Source organism: Tripterygium wilfordii, chromosome 13, assembly GCF_013401445.1.
Source record: "Tripterygium wilfordii isolate XIE 37 chromosome 13, ASM1340144v1, whole genome shotgun sequence".
NCBI classification, from domain to species: Eukaryota; Viridiplantae; Streptophyta; class Magnoliopsida; order Celastrales; family Celastraceae; genus Tripterygium; species Tripterygium wilfordii.
Window position 1 is genome coordinate 378419 of NC_052244.1, and position 22430 is coordinate 400848.

Genomic DNA, 22430 nt, shown 5'->3' on the forward strand with positions numbered 1-22430 from the left:
TTTGCTTTGGTGACTTGGAAATCCATCTAGGCAGAAAATGCAATTCATGTCGTGACGGATAACGCTTGTTTGAGCTGCAAGTTTGGTAGGTTAATAGGTGGAATATAGTATACAACCACTGATGATGTATTCTATCCAAACCAAACTGGGATAGCCCGGTTGGTTATTGGCTTCGGCCGAAGATGTATACCTGCAGGGTTTACGTGATTTGAACCCAGTTGGATCTATCTTCATTCAGCTTCGTGCTGGCTCAACTTATCTGCTGGCAGGTGTTCAGGCCGAGTTTAAGCCTAACTTACCAATGCCCATATCCAACTCACTTCATGGACAAAAAAGCCCATGATTTTAAGCTCCGTTTGCGGAGAGATTCCACTTTCTTTTGTTCTTTCATTGACATTGTTATACACATGAAGACAATCTTATTCATTATACTAGAATACACTACAAAACTTGAAAATTGAAATCATCGCCCTCCTGAAAGGAGGGACTCTGCAACATATGAATATGAAGGACATGACTCTCGGAAATCCTCCGAACCACTTGAAGAACGGCCAACATCAATACTAGACATATCAGGCAAAGGTGCATCTCCTTTCAAATACTGAACAACTTGGCCCATGCTTGGTCTGCAACCTGGGTCTGATTGCGAACATATCAACCCAAGTTTTAATACCAATTCAACTTCCTCTGCTACATAGTTTATGCCCAGAATTGGATCCCTGGCCTCAAGAACCTGTCCTCTAGCCCAAAATGAGAACACCCAGTCGACCAATATTATTTCTTCTGTAGGTTTTCTTGGCTCAATTGGTCTTCTTCCACAAGCAACTTCAAGTATAAATGCCCCAAAAGAGAACACATCTGTCCTCTTCGTGGCCTTTCCGGATCGAGTATGTTCTGGTGCCATATAACCAAGAGTTCCGACAATGTGAGTCGTCTGAGGATCGGTTCCATGATCGTATAATCTTGCAAGGCCAAAATCTCCTAACCTTGCATTCAATTCACCATCTAATAACACATTACTAGCCTTGACATCTCTGTGAATCACAGTTTGCTCCCACTCCTCGTGGAGATAGAAAAGGCCAGAGGCTACGCCTTTGATGACTCGAAATCTCTGGCTCCAGTTGAGAGTCACTTTTGGTTGATTGTAGAGGTACTTGTCTAAGCTTCCATTAGGCATGAAATCATACACTAGAAGGAGCTCTCCTTTACGCCGGCAGTACCCCAAGAGGGTAACTAAGTTCCGGTGGCGAAGCCTACCGATAGTAATAATCTCCGCCACAAATTCTTTCATACCCTGTCTGGATTCGTGTGAGACCCTCTTCACAGCAATCTCGATTCTTGATTTTTTTAATACACCTCTATAGACTCTTCCAAACCCCCCAATACCAAGTAATTCTTCGTCTCTGAATCCCTTCGTGGCGACATAAAGATCTTTGTATTTGAATCTGTGAGGCCCATAGTCAAGCTCCCAGTCTTCAAGCTCCTCTGCAAAGTTCCTCTTTCGTCGTATCATATAGATTGCACCGGCAATTACTACTGATATTGAAGTAGTTAAAATCACGGGCAACCCAATCGTCAAAAACTTGGATACTTGCTTAGCTCCAATACGAGGAAGCCTGGGGAGGTCATTTAGATTGAGATCCTGGGCTTGGCCATTCAATTTAAGGCTCCAACCCATAATAAAATGTCTTGTTGTCAAGGCGGATCCCGTGGATGAGGAGAAACCAATGTAGGAGACGTCTTTTAAGATTGGTGACAAATCTCGAGAAAGAGACAACAATGGAGTTTTGGGTTTCTCAACATTGATTGGAGCTAAAGTGACATTGAGTTGCTTGTTCAAGCCATTATAATCCACCCAAACTTGCATCCTTTTAGCACTAGTAAGTGTCAAATTGCTCAAACGGCCTGTTTTGTCGTCATAATATGCTGCTGGTTCTGCTACTTCGGATTCCAAACTGTTGATATCAATCCCAACATGGTTATTATTAATGTCGCGGAAACTCTTGCTTAGAACAGTGTCAAACTCTATAGCGACAACATGGTTGCTTTTGTTCCCATTGTTGGTCTCATTAAAGAGGCCAAGGTATGAGTTTGGCTCGGCTCCTGGGAGACTCCGTGTTGGTGCAATGACAAAAGTAAACCCATGACCCCCCATATCTGGCAATTGAGTGAAAATAGCGAAAACAAAGGTAGTGGAGAAGGAGCTAGTGTTCTTGAAAGTTATTGGATTCGGGTAAAACGCGTGACCCATTTCGCTATTGGTATCGTTGGTGAGCATCAAAAGGCCACTGGATGTAATCTGGGATATACCATCAAGGCTTAAATTGGCCAACCGGAAGTCATTGAAGGTGAAGCTGACATCTTCACCAGAAACTAATTTGAACAAGAGAGATAGAAACAGAGCAAGTTGAAGCCTGAAAAGCATAGCTAAAATTTGTTGCTCCACTACTGCAAACCTGTGGCGCATATTTATATTTACTAATGGCACCTAATTGTTTGACTCGTCAAATTAATTCGAAACAATTCCTAACGTTGGAATTTCAATCACGTTAAAGAAAATCCACAGATTGGACTGAAACCCCGTGTGGTGAATTCATTTTGAAATTTCAAACCTGAATCTTTGGATCTCCATTCTTCATGATGACCCATTAATTTGAGGCAGATGGTTATGTCTCCATCAAAAGGAAGACTTAAGCCGGTTAATCAAAGTCATCTCCGGTTCTACTACGTCTAGGACTGTAATTTGTGAAAATTGGGTCCAGACTTGTTAAGAGTTCTGGTCTTCTCCCCTGCATTTGGCACTATTCACGGTTGACATATCTGGTTATCGTCATGCTCTCAACGATGTCGTTTTTCAATCCTCTTTTATTTCAGCAAGGCATATAAGACATCATTTCTCCTTATTGAAACTCTGTCGTTTTGCCTCATATTGTGCCGTTGCTGGTTATTATTTTTATTTCAAATATTAAACAAGACTTCTATCGCTCGTCTGGTCTCCCTGTCTCTGTATTTAGTCTTTCTTCTTCCCTGAGCTTGTCTTAAGCTTTCCAACTGTAATACTTACTTCATCAATGAAATACATCTTATTTCTACATTTCAATTAGACTATTTTAAGAATTTCATAGCATTGTCTGTTCTAATTATGGGGTGTGCTTTGTGGCTGGGATAGGCTGCCTTGGTTTAAGCTCGAGCCGGGATCTGAAAATAGCCGTTATGATCTGACAGTTCAAATGAGGAGGCAGAAGATGAGATGGTGGGGCCAGGGTGAGATACTGGACTATTTAGATGGTGGGCAAGAGCCCAAACTATTCTTCGAACTTGAGCCTTATGTTATATCTGGGCCATGAAAACTGAAAAGGTCAATTAACGGATAAAGGAAAACTTTAGTCACACCCCACCTTTTACTAAAGACACCCCAATTTGAGTTGACCATCCCTTGTAAAACTCAGTTGACGGGGTGTCTTTAGTAAAAAGTGGGGTGTGACTAAAGTTTTCCACGGATAAATCAAATCGACATTTAGTTGGGCCTAGCCTTTTTTAGGTTGGGCCTAAGTTCCAATAAATAATGGCGATTACGATGGCACGATGATATACGTATGTGCACCTCCTTATATTTCTTTGGGAAAATTTCAGGTCAGTACTTTTAAGGAGATTTTTGAGCATCTAGATCCACTTAAAAAATATATGGACAAATAAGTACCCATGAAAATGTCAATTACATCACTACTCCGCTATATATTTGTTCATTCAAACAATAACATGAAAGAAACACATAATGCCTAACCTTATTCAGTCCAAAACGGCCACTGAAAAGGGAGACCCGAAGTTGGTCCGTTTTGTTCGCGTAATGTTATTGTTTAAAATAGTAACATACGATCTTAGATCTATGATAACATTGAAACAGTAACATACGATCTCAGATCTATATGATATCATATTACGATGTCAGATCTCATATTGCATCTCATAAAATGTGCACTAATATGTCATTTTTCGTATTTCCTTCAATCTGAATTTAGACGTACTTTATGCAAAGACTAAAGGAGCTTGACTACTTTCTTCTTTTTCTTTTTTCTGCAAAGGAGTAGGGTATCTCTAATGTGTATTTGGTTGATATTTAGAGGGTGAAATGAGGATGAGATGAGGGTAGATATCAACAATTCACTTGTTTCGTTATTTTTGAGAGAGTGGAATCCCAAACTCGGTCAAGTTCATCAAAATGGTGTGAATGATTATTCTCCCCCACAAAGAATGTGTTTTAATATGCAAAAGACTATTTTACCATTATTAATTAAACTAAAACAATATAAAATATTTTTGTTAAAAGGAAAAATGCAACATGAAAGTTATAGGAGTACTATTTAAATTCACCCATTCATACTCTTTTTTTTTATTATTTCATATAAAAATATGATCGTGCTCACCCAACACTCACCTCATTCTCATCTCACATTCATGTCATGCTCATGTAAAATTGACTTAATGTGGACCAAAAAACCCATGATTTTAAGCTCCGTTTGCGGAGAGATTCCACTTTCTTTTGTTCTTTCATTGACATTGTTGTACGCATGAAGACAAATCTTTATTCATTATACTATAGTACACTACAAAACTTGAAATCATCGCCCTCCCGAAAGGACGGACTCTGCAACATATGAATATGAAGGATATGACTCTGTGAAATCCTCCAAACCACTTAAAGAACGGCCAATATCAATACCTGACATATCAGGCAAAGGAGCATCTCCTTTCAAATACTGAGTAACTTGGCCCATGCTTGGTCTGCAACCTGGGTCTGATTGCGAACATATCAACCCAAGTTTTAACACCAATTCAACTTCCTCTGCTACATAGTTTATACCCAGAATTCGATCCCTGGCCTCAAGAACCTGTCCTCTAGCCCAAAACGAGAACACCCAGTCGACCAATATTATTTCTTCTTGAGGTTTCGTTGGCTCAATTGGTCTTCTTCCACAAGCAACTTCAAGTACAAATGCCCCAAAAGAAAACACATCTGTCCTCTTCGTGGCCTTTCCGGATCGAGTATGTTCTGGTGCCATATAACCAAGAGTTCCGACAATGTGAGTCGTCTGCGGATCGGTTCCATGATCGTATAATCTTGCAAGGCCAAAATCTCCTAACCTTGCATTCAATTCACCATCTAATAACACATTACTGGCCTTGACATCTCTGTGAATCACAGTCTGCTCCCACTCTTCGTGGAGATAGAAAAGGCCAGAGGCTACGCCTTTGATGACTCGAAATCTCTGGCTCCAGTTGAGAGTCACTTTTGGTTGGTCATAGATGTACTTGTTTAAGCTTCCATTAGGCATGAAATCGTAGACTAGAAGGAGCTCTCCTTTACGCCGGCAGTACCCCAAGAGGGTAACTAAGTTCCGGTGGCGAAGCCGACCAATAGTAATAATCTCCGCCACAAATTCTCTCATACCCTGTCTAGATTCATGTGAGACCCTCTTCACAGCAATCTCAACTCTTGATTTTTGTAATACACCTCTATAGACTCTTCCAAACCCCCCAGAACCCAGTAATTCTTTGTCTCTGAATCCCTTCGTAGCGGCATAAAGATCTTTGTATTTGAATCTGTGAGGCCCATAGTCAAGTTCCCAGTCTTCAAGCTCCTCGGCAAACTTCCTCTTTCTTCGTATTATATAAATCACACTGGCAACTATTACTGAAACTGAAGTAACTAAAATCACAGGCAACCCAATCGTCAAAAACCTGGATACTTGCTTAGCTCCAATACGAGGAAGCCTTGGGAGGTCATTTAGATTGAGATCCTGGGCTTGGCCATTTAATTTAAAGCTCCAACCCAGAAGAAAATGTCTTGGTGCCAATAACGTTCCCGTGGATGACGAGAAACCAATGTAGGAGACGTCGTTTAAGATTGGTGACAAATCTCGAGGAAGAGACAATAATGGAGTTCTGGGTTTCCGAACATTGACTGGAGCTAAAGTGACGTTGAGTTGCTTGTTCAAACCATTATAATCCACCCAAACTTGCATCCTTTCTGCACTAGTAAGTGTCAAATTGATCAAACGGCCTGTTTTGTCGTCATAATATCCTGCTGTTTTTGCTACTTCGGATTCCAAACCGTTGATATCAATCCCAACATGGTTATTATCAATGTCGCCGAACCCATTGCTTGTAATAGTGTCGAACTCTACAGCGACAATGCAGTTGCTCGTGTTCCCATTGTTCGTCTCATTGAAGAGGCCAAGGTATGAGTTTGAATCAGCACCTGGGAGACTCGGTGTTGGTGCAATGAAAAAAGTGAACCCATGACCCCCCAGATTTGAGAATTGAGTGAAAATAGCGAAAACAAAGGTAGTGGAGAAGGAGAAAACAGGGTTGTATCTAGAGTTCTTGAAAGTTATTGGATTCGGGTAAAAGGCATGACCCGTTTCTTGAATGGTATCGTTGGTGAGCATCAAGAGACCGTTGGATGTAATCTGGGCTATACCATCAAGGCTTAAATTGGCAGACCGGAAACCATTGAACGTGAAGCTGACATCTTCACCAGACACAAATTTGAACAAGAGAGATAGAAACAGAGCAAGTTGAAGCCTGAAAAGCATGGCTAAACTTTCTTGCTCCTCAACTGCTAACCTGTGGCCTTTATTTATATTTACTAATGGGACCTAATTGTTGTACTCGTCAAATTACTTCAGAAATAGGACACAATCCCGACCGTTGGAATTTCAATCAGGTGAAATAAAATCAACAGATTGGGTACCATTATAGAGGACTAAAACCCAGTGTGTTTAATGCATTTGGAGATTTCAAACCTGAGGCTATGGATGTTAATTTGAGGCAGATGTTATGTCTCCATCAAAAGGAAAACTCAGTATTTTTGTGCCTTTTGACCCACGAAATCAAGGTCATCTCCGGTTTAAACACGCCTAGAGTCCAGTTATTTGTGAAGATTGAGTCGCTGACTTTCACATCAATGTCTGTTCTAATTAATTTCATCGAGGCTCTGTTTTCATTATGTGTACGGAAACGTTAAGTTTGTCAAATATATAATCGACGTCTTAGACTTGTAAGAGATAAGGCTTCGCATATGTGTGTGTGCTTTGTGGCTGGAATAGGGTTCCTTAGCTAAAGTCGAGCCGTGATATGGAAATAGCCGTTCTGTGCTGAAAGTTCAAATGAGGAAGAATGAGAAGAGGAACATGAGATGGTGGGGCCAGGGTGACGTAACAGGGTCCTGGAGTGAGATTTACTACAAAAGTCTTGGGCCACTATTTAGATGGTGGGCAATAGCCCAAACTAGTCTTCGAATTTGAGCCTTGTATTATATCTGGGCCATGAAGAGGTCCATTAACGGATAAATCAAATCGGCAAACGTGGAGATCATCAGATCAGATGAGTTTAGTTGGGCCTAACCTTTTTTTGGGTTGGGCCTAAGTCAAATAAATAATGGCGACTATGAGTCAGTGATGGTATGATGATTGATGATGTACGTCTGTGCACCTTATTTTTCCTTCAGTTTTTTAGCATACTTTATGCAAGATAAAAAGAGTAAAAGGAGCTTGACTATTTTCTTCTTTTTTTTTATGCAAAGGCCAGAGGAGTGCAGTACCTTGAAACGTTATTATGATGAGAACCCTGTGACGAGTATAGTGACTTATGACAAAGACAACCATGTCGAGGTGGACTCCAGAACCATTAAGGCGCCTTTGGACATTGTTGGTGAGAGCGAGCAGGAGGGACAACCTTGACATCGCATGATGCAAAGGGAACAGCCTTGGCGTCGCATGACGCGAAGAGTGAGCAAAAGGGTGATGTGTCCGTGATGAGAATCAAGGTAGGCTCTTACAATCGGGCCCGCAGGCTTAAAATCAAAGAATTACGTGGACATGAATATTGTCTAAGGAAGAGAATCGTTGACAGATTCTGAGGTTGCCGCAAATCAAGTAATTGATGGAAGCATGGACTTTGCATTCAAGGAAGCCAATTCGTTCTTACCTATTAATTAGCATAGTAGTTCTTTCCAATAAAAGATAGCCTTGTAATTAGGCTACTATAATTATGTATGAATTCCTTTAAATATTTGGTTTCCTAATTAGTTGCATGTTACTAGAGTGAAGACTATATAAGGCAGCAAGTATTATTTCGAAGATATGAAATAAAAATTATCAAACGAGATTTACTCTCAAACCCTCTTGTTCCTTCTTTAGGAATTAGAATTTATCAGTCCGCCAACACACCCGTCAACAAGACGGGTGTTCGCCAGGGATTGGCACGAAAATCACTAGATCAATCCAAATAGTAAAAAACTATAAATTGAGATTTGTGTATGAGTTAGATTTATCTAGAGAGAAGAATATTATTAGATTATCCGTCGATTACAAGGTTATTTTCTTAACAGCCCTAAATCCCACTAACTTTTCTTCATTGAAATTGTTATACACATCAAGACAATCTTATTCATTATACCAGAATACACTACAAAGCTTGAAATCATCGCCCTCCAGAAAGGAGGGACTCTGGAACATATGAATATGAAGGATATGACTCTGTGAAATCCTCCAAACCACTTAAAGAACTGCCAATATCAATACTTGATATATCAGGCAAAGGAGCATCTCCATTCAAATACTGAACAACTTGGCCCATGCTTGGCCTGCAGCTTGGGTCTGACTGCGAACATATCAACCCAAGTTTCAAGACCAATTCAACTTCCTCTGCCACATAATCTACGCCCAGACTTCGATCCCTGGCCTCAAGAAGTTCTCCTCTAGACCAAAACGAGAAAACCCAATCAACTAATAATATTTCTTCTTTAGGTTTTCTTGGCTCAATTGGTCTTCTTCCACAAGTAACTTCAAGTACAAATGCCCCAAAAGCAAACACATCGGTCCTCTTTGTGGCCTTTCCGAATCGAGTATGTTCTGGTGCCATATAACCGAGAGTTCCGACAATATGAGTTGTTTGAGGGTCAGTTCCATGATCATATAATCTTGCAAGGCCAAAATCTCCTAACCTTGCATTCAATTCACCATCTAATAACACATTACTGGCCTTGACATCTCTGTGAATCACAGTCTGCTCCCACTCTTCGTGGAGATAGAAAAGGCCAGAGGCTACGCCTTTGATGACTCGAAATCTCTGGCTCCAGTTGAGAGTCACTTTTGGTTGGTCATAGAGGTACTTGTCTAAGCTTCCATTAGGCATGAAGTCGTACACCAGAAGGAGCTCTCCTTTACGCCGGCAGTACCCCAAGAGGGTAACTAAGTTCCGATGGCGAAGCCGACCAATAGTAATAATCTCCGCCACAAATTCTCTCATACCCTGTCTGGATTCATGTGAGATCCTCTTCACAGCAATCTCAACTCTTGATTTTTGTAATACACCTCTATAGACTCTTCCAAACCCCCCAGAACCAAGTAGTTCTTTGTCTTTGAATGCCTTCGTAGCAACATAAAGATCTTTGTATTGGAATCTGTGAGGCCCATAGTCAAGCTCCCAGTCTTCAAGCTCCTCTGCAAACTTCCTCTTTCTTCGTATTATATAAATCACACTGGCAATTATTACTGAAACTGAAGTAACTAAAATCACAGGCAACCCAATCGTCAAAAACCTGGATACTTGCTTAGCTCCAATACGAGGAAGCCTGGGGAGGTCATTTAGATTGAGATCCTGGGCTTGACCATTCAATTTAAAGCTCCAACCCAGAATAAAATGTCTTGTTGCCAAGGTCGTTCCCGTGGATGATGAGAAACCAATGTAGGAGACGTCGTTTAAGATTGGTGACAAATCTTGAGAAAGAGACAACAATGGAGTTTTGGGTTTCTTAACATTGACTGGAGCTAAAGTGACATTGAGTTGCTTGTTCAAGCCATTATAATCCACCCAAACTTGCATCCTTTTAGCACTAGTAAGTGTCAAATTGATCAAACGGCCTGTTTTATCGTCATAATATGCTGCTGGTTCTGCTACTTCGGATTTCAAACTGTTGATATCAATCCCAGCATGGTTATTATTAATGTCGTCGAACTCATTGCTTAGAACAGTGTCAAACTCCACCGCGACAACATGGTTGCTCGTGTTCCCATTGTTTGTCTCATTGAAGAGGCCAAGGTATACGGTCGACTGAGCTCCTGGGAGACTCGGTTTTGGTGCAATGAGAAAAGTAAACCCATGACCCCCACGATTTGGGAGTTCAGGGAAAATAGCGAAAACAAAGGTAGTGGAGAAGGATAAAATGGGGTCGGATTCAGAGTTCTTGAAAGTTATTGGATTCGGGTAAAAGGCATGACCAATTCCTTGTTGGGTATCGTTGGTGAGCATCAAAAGGCCGTTGGATGTAATCTGGGCTATACCATCAAGGCTTAAATTGGCCGATCGGAAACCATTGAAGGTGAAGCTGACATCTTCACCAGACACAAATTTCAACAAGAGAGATAGAAACAGAGCAAGTTGAAGCCTGAAAAGCATGGCTAAATTTTCTTGCTCCTCAACTGCTAACCTGTAGCCTTTATTTATATTTGCTAATGGCACCTAATTGCTGTACTCGTCATATTACTTCAGAAATAGGACACAATCCCGACCGTTGGAATTTCAATCAGGTGAAATACAATCAACAGATTGGGTACCATTATAGAGGACTAAAAACCAGTGTGTTTAATTCATTTGGAGATTTCAAACCTGAGGCTATGGATGTTAATTTGAGGCAGCTGCTGTGTCTCCATCAAAAGGAAAACTCAGTATTTTTGTGCCTGTTGGCCCACGAAATCGAGGTCATCTCCGGTTTAAAAACGCCTAGAGTCCAGTTATTTGTGAAGATTGAGTCGCTGACTTTCATATCAATGTCTGTTCTAATTAATTTCGTCGAGGCTCTGTTTTCATTGACATTAATGTGTACGGAAACGTTAAGTTTGTCAAATATATTATCGACGTCTTAGACTTTTAAGAGATAAGGTTTCACATATGTGTGTGTGCTTTGTGGCTGGAATAGGGTTCCTTAGCTAAAGCTCGAGCCGTGATCTGGAAATGGCCGTTCTGTGCTGAAAGTTCAAATGAGGAAGAATGAGAGGAAGAAGATGAGATGGTGGGGCCAGGGTGACGTAACAGGGTCCTGGAGTGAGATTTGCCACAAAAGTTTTGGACCACTATTTAGATGGTGGGCAATAGCCCAAACTAGTCTTCGAATTGAGCCTCGGATTACATATCTGGGTCATGGGGAGGTTCATTAACGGATAAATAGGGGTAACTTAGTCACATCTTGGTTTTTTTTAAAGATACCCCGTCAAACTGATTTTTACAAGAAATGGTCAACTTAGATTGAGGTGTCTTTCAAAAAAATCGAGGTGTGATTAAAGCTACCCTAAATCAAATCGACAAACTTGGAGGTCAGATGAATTTGGTTGGGCCTAAGTTCAAATAAATAATGGCGACTATGAGTCAGTGATGATATGATGATGCACGTATGTGCACCTTATTTTTTCTTCAATTTGGCATACTTTACGCAAGATAAAAAGAGTAAACGGAGCTCGACAATTTTTCTTCTCCTTTTTTTTATGCGAAGGCTAGAGGAGTGCCAAATACGAGGAAGCCTGGAGAGGTCATTTAGATTGAGATCCTGGGCTTGACCATTAATTTAAAGTTCCAACCCAGAATAAAATGTCTTGTTGCCAAGGTCGTTCCCGTGGATGACGAGAAACCAATGTAGGAGACGTCGTTTAAGATTGATGACAAATTTGGAGGAAAAAACAACAATGGAGTTCTAGGTTTCCGGACATTGATTGGAGCTAAAGTGACATTGAGTTGCTTGTTCAAGCCACTATAATCCACCCAAACTCGCATCCTTTTAGAGCATCCACAGTGGTGCACCAAATATCCAGCACTCCAAAATCATTCTCTCTCTTCTCATCTATCCTGCGTGGCACAATTTAATTGGATGAGTGAATCCCACAATATACACTATTCATCAACACTCCATACATTCCAACACTTCATACTCATTTTCTCTATTTTCTTTCTCTTCCTTTTCATCTTCTCTCTTTTATTTTTCATCACCTCTCTCTTCATTTTCATCACCTCTCTCTTCACTATTCATCAACTATATACATACTCCAACTCTCAAGTATCATTTTTCCACAACTAAATTTTCAAGTGTCATTTTTTACCCATTGTGTGCATGTAGCGCTATACTTATCAAAAAAGTAGCATTTCAGGTGCTTAAAATACACTCCATTATACCCATTGTGAACATCTAACACTTAACTTATCAAGAAAGTATCATCTCAAATACTTCAAAATTATCTAGCACTTAACTTAGCACTATAGTAAGTGTCAAATTGATCAAACAGCATGTTTTACCGTCATAATATGCTGCTGATTCTGTCTTTTCGAATTCCAAATTGTTGATATCAATCCCAACATGGTTGTTATTAATGTCGTCGAACTCATTGCTTAGAATAGTGTCAAACTCTACCGCGACAATATGGTCGCCTAAGCTCCTAGGATACTCGCTTTTGGTGCAATGAGAAAAGTAAACCCATGACCCCCACGGTGTGAGAGTTTAGGGAAAATAGCGAAAATTAATAAAGGTAGTGGAGAAGGATAAAAAGGGGTCGAATTCAGGGGTGGATTTAGAAAATTGTTTAAGGGTGGACTTAGTTAGTGGTGGTGTTAGGAATTTTTTAAGGCTATTTATTGACACGTCAACAAAAAAATAATAAAAAAATCCACATATTAATATGAGAATCTTGTGATCTAATTTCCAAGTGCAAGAGATCAAATCTCTTAAACTCCAACTACATGTACAAAAGAACTACTAATATACATTTTTTTAAAAAAACAATTAAGATTTTATTAAAACTAAATGGGTTTATTTTTAAAATTTGAAACATTTAGTAGTATATTTGATAATTTTTTGTCGAAAGTTGAGGGTGGGCAGGCATTGGATCCACCACTGGTTGGATTTAGAGTTGTTGAAAGTTATTGGATTTGGGTAAAAGGCATGACCAATTCCTTGTTGGGGTATCGTTGGTGAGCATCAAAAGGCCGTTGGATGTAATCTGGGATATACCATCAAGGCTTAAATTAACTGACCGGAAGCCATTGAAGGTAAAGCTGACATCTTCACCAGACACTCATTTGAACAAGAGAGAGAGAAACAGAGCAAGTTGAAGCCTGAAAAGCATGGCTAAACTTTCATGCTCCACTACTGCTAACTTGGCGCTTATTTAATATTTACTAATGCCACCTGTTTGTTGTACTCGTCAAATTACTTCAGGAACAAGTAACAATCCCGACTGGCCAACCGTTGGAGTTTCAATCAGATTAAAGAAAATCGACAGATTGGGTCCCATTATAGTGGATAAGTCTAAAACCCAGTACTGTGGCCAACTCATTTTGAAATTTCAAACCTGAGGGCGGAGGCTATGGATGTTGATGAGGCAAATATGTCATGTCTCCATCAAAAGGAAGCTTCAATCGCTTATCAAAAAAAAAGGAAGCTCAATATTTCCATGCCGGTTGATCCACGTAATCTCATCTCCGGTTGCGTTTATTTATATTTGCCGGAACCCACACACATCAACCATGCTAGGGATCTTAGTGATGAGCATTCCAAAAGTATCTCAATATTGAGTGTGATTTTCATCCAAATGAATGAATGTCACACAATACTATAATGTTGTTGGGATGATTATTACTGAAATCTTTATTATTTTTGCACGCAAAAAGTCTCACATAATCACATTTGGAAAATGAAAAGAGTTATGCAGATTTTATAAGTGTTTGGATGGACCTAGACTCTTACAGGGCATTAAGTTGCTATTCCAATGAATGTGAGTCGAGCTTAAGACGAGTATGAGGTGAGTGTGAGGTGAACATTACCATGTTTGATATGAAATGAAGAGTGAGCATGAGTATTAGAATTTTAATTGTCCAATGTTCATATTACCCAATTTTTTTGTACATAAAAATAAGAATATATTAATTTAATGGTTGTGATTACTTATTAATAAGAGATATAATAATCTTTTGAGTATCAAAACTCATTCTCTTTTGTGGAGATTAGTCAATCTCATCATTTTGGTGAGTTTGGCTGATCTCCATAAGGAGAAAATGAGTGTGGGATGAGTTTGAGATTTCACCCTCCTTAACTCAATCAAACAAGAGAATTAGTGTTTCTCACACTCGATTCGCCTCATCCCCTTAAAATGTCAATCAAATGCCTCGTTAGATCATAACTTTTGGGTATATAATAGGATTCCATTCAATACTAATAGCCAATTTTAGACCCATTTAATGTGGATTCACCTACGATTCTTGAGTAATGGAAATTCATTCAATGTTAATAGTCTAATTTTAGATATATCCATTTAACGTGGGTTCATTCCTAATCCAAAAATGTCAACAATATTTACTGATGGAACCTACTTCTTGTACTCTTTGAACATATATCCAACTAATAGATCGAAGCAGTAGAGGCACCATTAATTTGAGGTAGATATTATGTCTCCATCAAAAGGAAGAGTGAGCAGCTGATCCAGGTAATGAAGGTCTTGATGGGTTGATGCCGACTTTCTTTTGTTTCGTTTATGCTGCGCTTTCATATCATTTGTACGACAGCGTTAGGCTTGTTAAATACAGAATAGACATTAGTCTTCTAAGAGAGAAGGTTTTACACACGGTGTGTGATGTGAACTAGCTCAGGAATCGCAACATAACTATTCAACACAAGAAGATCAGGGGAACAAAACAAGGATAAATGGCAATCACTCTCTAAGAACAACTCAGGAATCACTCCTTAGTACCGTCACTTTCTCTCTCAATAATCTAAATAGACTGCCACTGTTCTGCTAACCGTTGCATGACCGGCCATTATATCTGCTGAATCAGCACCCTTGCAGGATCCCTCGTCAGCGTCGTTTGACCCTACACAGCTGTTTCCAGGATAGCCAAAAGATCTGGTTGTTGTTTATTTGCGCCCAAGCCTTAATAGATGGAAGATCAAAGCTTGTTAAGCCGTGATTATGTGCTTAAAGTTCAAACGAGGAAGAAGAAGAGAGGATGAGATGGTGGGGCCAGGATGACTTACCTGGACTGAGCTTTACTAAAAAGTCTTGGGCCAAACCAGTCTTCGAAGTTGAGCCTTATATCTGTTCCATGAAAAGGTCCATTAACGGATAAATCAACAAACTCGGAGATCATATGAGTTTTTCTTGGGCCTAACGATTTTTTTTGGGTTGGGCTTAAGTTCAAATAAATAATGGCGACTATCATAGTAATACAGTATGATCATACAAGTATGTACATCTATATTTCCTTCAGTCTGAATTTGGACATACTTCATGCAAGACTAAAAGGAACTTGACTACTTTCTTCTTCATTTTATGCAAAGGAGTACGATACCTCTAACTGTTATTAAATCTCTTTTTTTAACCGACAACAATATTATACCCTCAAACATGTACGTGCATAAATTTCTCACATGATGACATGATAAGTTTGGTCAAAACTCAATCTATTGCCACAAAAATATTGTTCCTCGTGAGAATTGAACTCATAACCTTTCGAATCTATACGGTTTGGCTTTAGAGAAATTTAACAACAGACTATTACCCAAATGATTAAACTATTATTAAATTACTTGCTCAAACTATGGGTATAATAACCGATTATGGTCGATTTTTTTCGGTTTTTTGACATGAAAATAGTCGACCAATTGATCGATTATCGTCGTTATTTCGATCAGTTCTTTGTAAATTTTTTTTGGAAAAACAACCGATCAATCGATTTGGTTTTTGCAATTTTTTAACGCCACTAACCCAAACTTCAATTTTGATCCTGTCAATAAGAAGCCAATGAGGGACGATCATTGGAAATATTCGTGGTTTTACAGGAAATAAAATTGGATGACCAGTGGAGTCTCTTCTGTTTTTGAATTTTATAACCGTTGTAGTTAACGGCAACGCCTAGCATGTGGTGATATTTTTCCACTGTTAGTTTGTTTTTTCCCTCTCTGCTTTAATGTTTGTTCTAATAAAGTTTATTCTACTTTATTAGAATGTACTGGGTTTAAGCATCGACTCCAATTGACTAAATTGATGTCTCCTCCTTACTTAACCTGATATACTAAATAGAAGACAATGTTATTCATTATACTAACAAACACTGCTAATCTTGAACAGAACCATACATTAACTGGAATCATTGCCCCCCCTGAAAGGAGGGGCTCTGCAACATTAGTATATGAAGTTGTGGATGGTTTACCAAACCACTTAAAGAAAGGCCAATACTTGACATATCAGGCAAGGGAGCATCTCCTTTCAAGTACTGCACTACTTTCAGGGGGGATAATTAGATCCCTCAAAAATCAAATCTCTTTAATATGATGAAACTTCTTGTATTTATAGACATCTTACTCACGTGACCCACCAATTGATCTTTTTTCATCCAAGTCGTAGTAGCAGACTAGCAGTAGAGGCACCATTAATTTGAGGTAGATGTTATGTCTCCATCAAAAGGAAGAGTCAGCATGTATTTCTCTGATGGTTGACCCAAGTAATATAGAGTTTTTTTCCAATCTATTCCGACTGTAAATATTTCCCAATATACACACGGATGAAATTACTTGCTTATATAGCACTACACGTCAATCATAATGACGTGATTAGTGCATATTTTTTACAATTACGCCAATAGCAACAGCGTTACTATATTAGAACTTGATTGACGCCATTCTCCATGGCGTGACCATATATGGCAAAACATTACACCAACCTCCTCCCCTGCTTTGAAACAGAATATTGTCACGTCCACTAAACCACTTTTTGATTCCAATTTCACACCAAATTCGTATCCTAATCCGGTCTCAGATTTCTTATTACTAGAAATTCAGGCTCCAGCGGAAGCATTTCAGTAACAGAGAAGACACAAGAGCTATGTCTTCACTGAAAAAACCTTGCATTTAGACATCTCAGTAAAAGAAATGAAGAAAGAACATAGTCAATCCAACTTGAGTGAGGCAATCTGCAAAATTATTGAGTTGATCAAGGGGTAGATATAACATCTTTAGCCATCAAGGATACTCTGAATTCTTGTTCTGAGAGAGACCAAAGTTCCTTAGCATCCATGGCACCTCCAGATTACTAAAATTTGCTCACTGAACCCTCCACCCTCCTCTTGCCTCTCAATCTACTCCTCGTCTTGCAACATCTCACCCATGTCGTCATCATCGACATCCATTTTGTTCGCCATACATGTATGCATGTACTGACATGCCAAATCGTGTAAGAATTCTAACCATAACACTTGGAGTGCAAGCACAACGTGTCCTTGCAGAATTCTTATGTGGATCATGGCACCTCGATATGAAGATTCAGCTTAATTCCAGAATCCGATTATCTAATTTGTGATCTATGGTGACGCCGTTGAAGATGGCGTGACTCTATATTTTTTTAGTCACGCCATTTTATTACACTAGTCACTCCATCCCATCCATATAAAAACTTCAAAAAACATGTCATTCTGATTAACGTGTAGTGCTATATAAGGAAATAATTTCATCCAAATGTTATATTGGGACATATTTAATATCAGAGTATTAGATTGGAAAAAAACTCCTAGGTAATTAACATCTTTCATCAGTTGTTCTACACCCGTTTTTAACTTTATTTGTGTGGATTGAATTGCAGATTTTTCTTTTGTCTGCTGTAATAAATTTCGTTTATGCTATGTTTTCATATCATTTAGTTTGGATAGACATTTTAGTCCTCTAAGAGATAAGGTTTTACACGTGGCACGTCCTTTGCCGCTTGGAGGTATGTTAAAAGAGGTGCATTGAATAAGCAATGAAAATTCAATCGTCCCTAAACGCCAAGATGAACGTACATTGATCAATGTGAAATTATGTCGAGATGAATGTACTTTTGATCAATGTGAAATTATGAGTTAAACATGATTCATAAAATTCTACCATCTAGAATAGTTGGGAAAAAAAAATAAGTGTCATACGTAATACTGCTAGTATTGGAATGTACTGGGCTTAAGCATTGACTTCAATTAACTAAATTGATTTATCCTCATTACTTAACATGATATACAACTAGAAGACTAATCTTATTCATTATATTAACATGCACCGCTAATCTTGAACAGAACCATACATTAACTGGAATCATCGCCCCCCTGAAAGGAGGGACTCTGCAACATAAGAATATGAAGTTGTGGATGGTTTACCAATTGAAGAAGACGACGGATACGACCCGTGAAACTCATCGAAACCTTGCTTATTTGCAAATCCCAAACCACTTAAAGAAAGGCCAATACTTGACATATCAGGCACGGGAGCATCTCCTTTCAGGTACTGCACTACTTGGCCCATGCTTGGCCTGCAATCTGGGTCTGATTGCGAGCATATCAACCCAAGTTTTAATACCAATTCAACTTCCTCTGCTACATTATTTATGTCCAGACTTCGATCCCTGGCCTCCAGAAGTTCTCCTCTAGCCAAAAATGAGAACACCCAATCAACCAATATTAGTTCTTCTTTAGGTGCTCTTGGCTCAATTGGTCTTCTTCCACAAGCAACTTCAAGTAAAAACGCCCCAAAACCAAACACGTCGGTGCTCGTTGTGGCCTTTCCGGTTCGAGTATGTTCTGGTGCCATATAACCAAGAGTTCCGACAATGTGAGTTGTTTGAGGGGCAGATCCATGATCGTATAATCTTGCAAGGCCAAAATCTCCTAACCTTGCATTCATTTCACCATCTAATAACACATTACTGGCCTTGACATCTCTGTGAATCACCGTCTGCTCCCACTCCTCGTGGAGATAGAAAAGGCCAGACGCTACGCCTTTGATGACTCGGAATCTCTGGCTCCAGTTGAGAGTCAATTTTGGTTGGTCATAGAGGTACTTGTCTAAGCTTCCATTAGGCATGAAATCATACACTAGAAGAAGCTCTCCTTTACGCCGGCAGTACCCCAAAAGGGTAACTAAATTTCGATGGCGAAGTCGACCGATACTAACAATCTCTGAGACAAATTCTCGAATACCTTGTCTTGATTCGTGTGAGACCCTCTTCACAGCAATCTCAATTTTTGTTTTTTCTAATACACCTCTATAGACACTGCCAAATCCCCCAGCACCCAGTAATCCATCGTCCCTAAAACCTTTTGTAGCCACATAAAGGTCTTTGAATTTGAATCTGTGAGGCCCATAGTCAAGCTCCCATTCTTCAAGCTCCTCTGCAAACTTCCTCTTCCTTCTTATGACATACACCACACCCGATATTGCTACTGAAACCAAACTAATTAAAATCAAAGGCAACCCAATTGTCAAAAACTTGGATACTTTCTTACCCCCAATCCGAGGAAGCTTTGGGAGCTTAGATTGATCGAGGTCTTGGGCTTGACCATTCAATTTAAAGCTCCAACCTAGGATAACATGTCTTGGTGACACGACTGAAAAAGTAGATGCCGCGAAACCTATGTACGAGATGTCGTTCAAGATTGGTGACAAATCGCAAGACAGAGACAACAATGGTTGTTTTGGTTTCCCCAAATTGATTGGAGCTATAGTGACATTGAGTTGTCTGTTCAAGCCATTATAATCCACCCAAACTTGAATCTTTTTAGCACTAATCATGCTAAAATTGATGAAACGACCTGTTTCCTGGTCAAAATATGCTGCTGTTTCTTCTTTTACGGAGTTCACACTGTTGATATCAATCCCAACATGATTTCCATCAATGTCGCCGACCCGTTTGTGCAAAAACGTGTCAAACTCTACAGCGACAACATGGTTGCTCGCGTTCCCATTGTTTGTCCCATTGAAGAGGCCAAGGTATGCAGTTGTCTCAGATCCTGGGAGACCCCGTGTAGGCGCAATGACAAAAGCAAACCCAGGACCCGCCAGATCTGGCAAGTCGGGAAGAATAGCGAAAACAAAGGTAGTGGAGAAGGAGAAAACTGGGTCGTTTTTGGAGTTTTTGAAAGTTATTGGATTCGGGTAAAAGGCATGACCCGTTGATTGATCGGTACGGTTGGTGAGGATCAAAAGGCCGTTGGATGCAATCTGGGCCATACCATCAAGGCTTAAGTTGACGGAGCGGAAGCCATTGTAGGTGAAACTAACATCTTCACCAGATACTAATTTGAACAAGAGAGAGAGAAACAGAGCAAGTTGTGGCCTGGAAAGCATTGCTAAATTTGTTGCTCCACTACTGCTAACCTGTTGCGCTTCTTTATGTTAGTCACTAATGGCACCTAATTCTTGTACTCGTCAAATTAGGTAAAGAAAATCGACAGATTCATTTTGAAAATTCAAAACTGACGCTGAGGATGTTGATGATGACAACAGAGAGAGAGTTGTAGCCTGAAATTTCTTGCTCCACAGTGCTAACCCTGCTGCGTGCGTTAATATTTACTAGCGATGATTTATTGATAATACGGATGAAAGGTTCACAGCAGCCCACCTGGCAGCTGTAAGGTAATTATACTACCACTTCAAATACTTTCTAAAAAACTCTCAGAAACTCATCTGCGATATGTTTTTTATTCAAAATAAAAATAAAATTAAACATAAAAAAATACATCATAATTCTGTATCGTTAGACAAAAACCAAAACCCTTTAAGCCTTTTTCATGATGAATTTATTTTTTTTCAAATAAAAAATAAATTACACTTTAAGCTATAGCCCAAAACTAAGCTATAAGTAGTAGTAGCAGACTAGCAGTAGAGGCCCAATTAATTTGAGGTAGATGGTGTGTCTCCATCAGAAGGAAAAAGTCAACAGATATTTCAATGGCGGTTGACCGAGGGAATTAAGGTCTTCCATCCATCAGTTGTTCTACACTCGTTTTACCTCTATTTGTGTGGATTGAATTGCAGATTTTTCTTTTGTCTCTCTTAATTAATTTCGTTTATGCTGTGTTTTCATATCATTTGGACGACAGTGTTAGGCTTGTTAAATGCAGAACAGACACTTCAGAGATAAGGTTTCACACATGGCATGTTCTTTGTGGCTTGGACGGTACGTCAGAACAGGTGCATGGTGATCCAAACAAGTATTAAGTCTTATGAGCACAAGTTGTGATATCATATTCACGTAGGAGGTGAGATAGAAGTTTAATCCAAATCATTTCACATGTTATCTACTTTGGACCTAAGACTCTCACGACTTTGTGTTTATTAAATGGGTTATGAAATGTTGAAATGTTGTGTTTGATTTATAAATTCCATCATATTCCACGATGTGAGAATTTGACATCCTAACATTTTTTTTGAGCCAATATTTGCACCTATCATTTTGTGGGTGACCATGAGATCTGATTGTACATACTAGAGTTCAAAAATCAACACGGTCAGTTACGGTCGATTTTTTAATGTAAATTTAATCAACCGATCAATAAGTTATTGTCGGTTATTTTTATTTTTTTTATTATTGATGGATTTCTCCACTTAGTCTTTAAAGAAATATGAAAAAAAAAATTAAAACAACCGATCATTCAGTTATTATCGTTAATTTTCGACAGCTCTATCTACTAAACAACCCAAAAGACACAGCTAAGAACCAGCAGTCACAACTATGAGATCCAGAAGAAAGAGAGCACCCACTAGATGGCGGATGCGCCAAGTGGCAAGTATACAAAAAAACTGAAGAAAAAGCAACAACCTAGACTAAAACTAAGGCCCATCAAAAAATGTACACCCAACAAGACCAGATTTCCACAAGCTGGCCCATAGTTGAAGCCCACAAGGACTCTGATAACAAGAAGCCCAAAGAGGACTTGTGAGACCCATATATATTGAAGCATGTCCACACCCATATATATATTGAAGCAATTCGTTCAACAACAACAATTGTTTTTATGGCAAACTATCTGTCTCTCCATGTTCTATAGAGGAGTCACACTCTCAAAGCTATTGCAGGCATTTGCAGCCTCTAATATTGACCTAAACCACGCTTGAAAGAGCCCCCTTTCCATCACTGTTGATCTCGCAGCACTGCCTTCGTGGTGCCTGCAATGTGTTCGGCCAATTGTCCCATCGAGTTAGGCACATTTCAAATTATGTCTAATTTAATTCACGATTTCCGATATCAAATTATGTCTAATTTATTGCACGATTTCCGCATAGAATTGTGGATACTGAAGATTACAGAAAATTAATCTAGTTATATCGGTCGGTTACCCGCGATTATTTCAGTTATATTGATCGGTTTGGTTGTCAATTTATTTTTTACGATTTTTTAACACCCCTCACATCAAACTCCTATCTTGATCCCGTCAATAAGAAGCAAACAAGGGACGATCAGTGGAGATATTCATGGTTTTACAGGGAAAAAATGGGATGATCAGTGGAGTCTTAACTCTTTTTGAATTTTATAACTGTTGTAGTTAACGGTAGTGCGTAGCTTGTGGTGATATTTTTCCACTTTGTTAGT

At 39.3% G+C, this 22430-nt stretch overlaps 3 protein-coding genes and 1 long non-coding RNA gene across 5 annotated transcripts; all 4 read right to left on the minus strand.

Moving 5' to 3' along the window:
* Nucleotides 1–182: 182 nt before the first annotated feature.
* LOC120012938 (L-type lectin-domain containing receptor kinase IV.1-like) lies at nucleotides 183–20776 on the minus strand. Of its 2 annotated transcripts, XM_038864506.1 has the most exons (2): nucleotides 19214–20776; nucleotides 183–1483 (listed from the first exon to the last, which is right to left on the minus strand). In XM_038864506.1, exons 1-2 carry the CDS (start codon nucleotides 20183–20185, stop codon nucleotides 464–466), a joined length of 1992 nt encoding a protein of 663 aa, XP_038720434.1. In that variant the 5' UTR covers nucleotides 20186–20776; the 3' UTR covers nucleotides 183–463. The 2 variants fall into 2 exon arrangements, with proteins under 2 accessions (XP_038720434.1, XP_038720433.1); XM_038864505.1 differs by lacking the exon at nucleotides 183–1483 and having other exon boundaries at nucleotides 17971–20719.
* Nucleotides 4476–6596, minus strand: LOC120012941 (L-type lectin-domain containing receptor kinase IV.1-like). Its single transcript, XM_038864509.1, has one exon. The coding sequence runs from the start codon at nucleotides 6594–6596 to the stop codon at nucleotides 4620–4622; it is 1977 nt and encodes a 658-aa protein (XP_038720437.1). The 3' UTR covers nucleotides 4476–4619.
* LOC120012940 (L-type lectin-domain containing receptor kinase IV.1-like) lies at nucleotides 8331–10848 on the minus strand. The gene has a single exon (XM_038864508.1). It carries the CDS (start codon nucleotides 10459–10461, stop codon nucleotides 8485–8487), a length of 1977 nt encoding a protein of 658 aa, XP_038720436.1. The 5' UTR covers nucleotides 10462–10848; the 3' UTR covers nucleotides 8331–8484.
* On the minus strand, nucleotides 14684–15313 carry LOC120012944. The gene is made up of 2 exons (XR_005471313.1): nucleotides 15077–15313; nucleotides 14684–14972 (listed from the first exon to the last, which is right to left on the minus strand). It is a non-coding gene; the product is annotated as an uncharacterized LOC120012944 (long non-coding RNA).
* Nucleotides 20777–22430: the final 1654 nt, after the last annotated feature.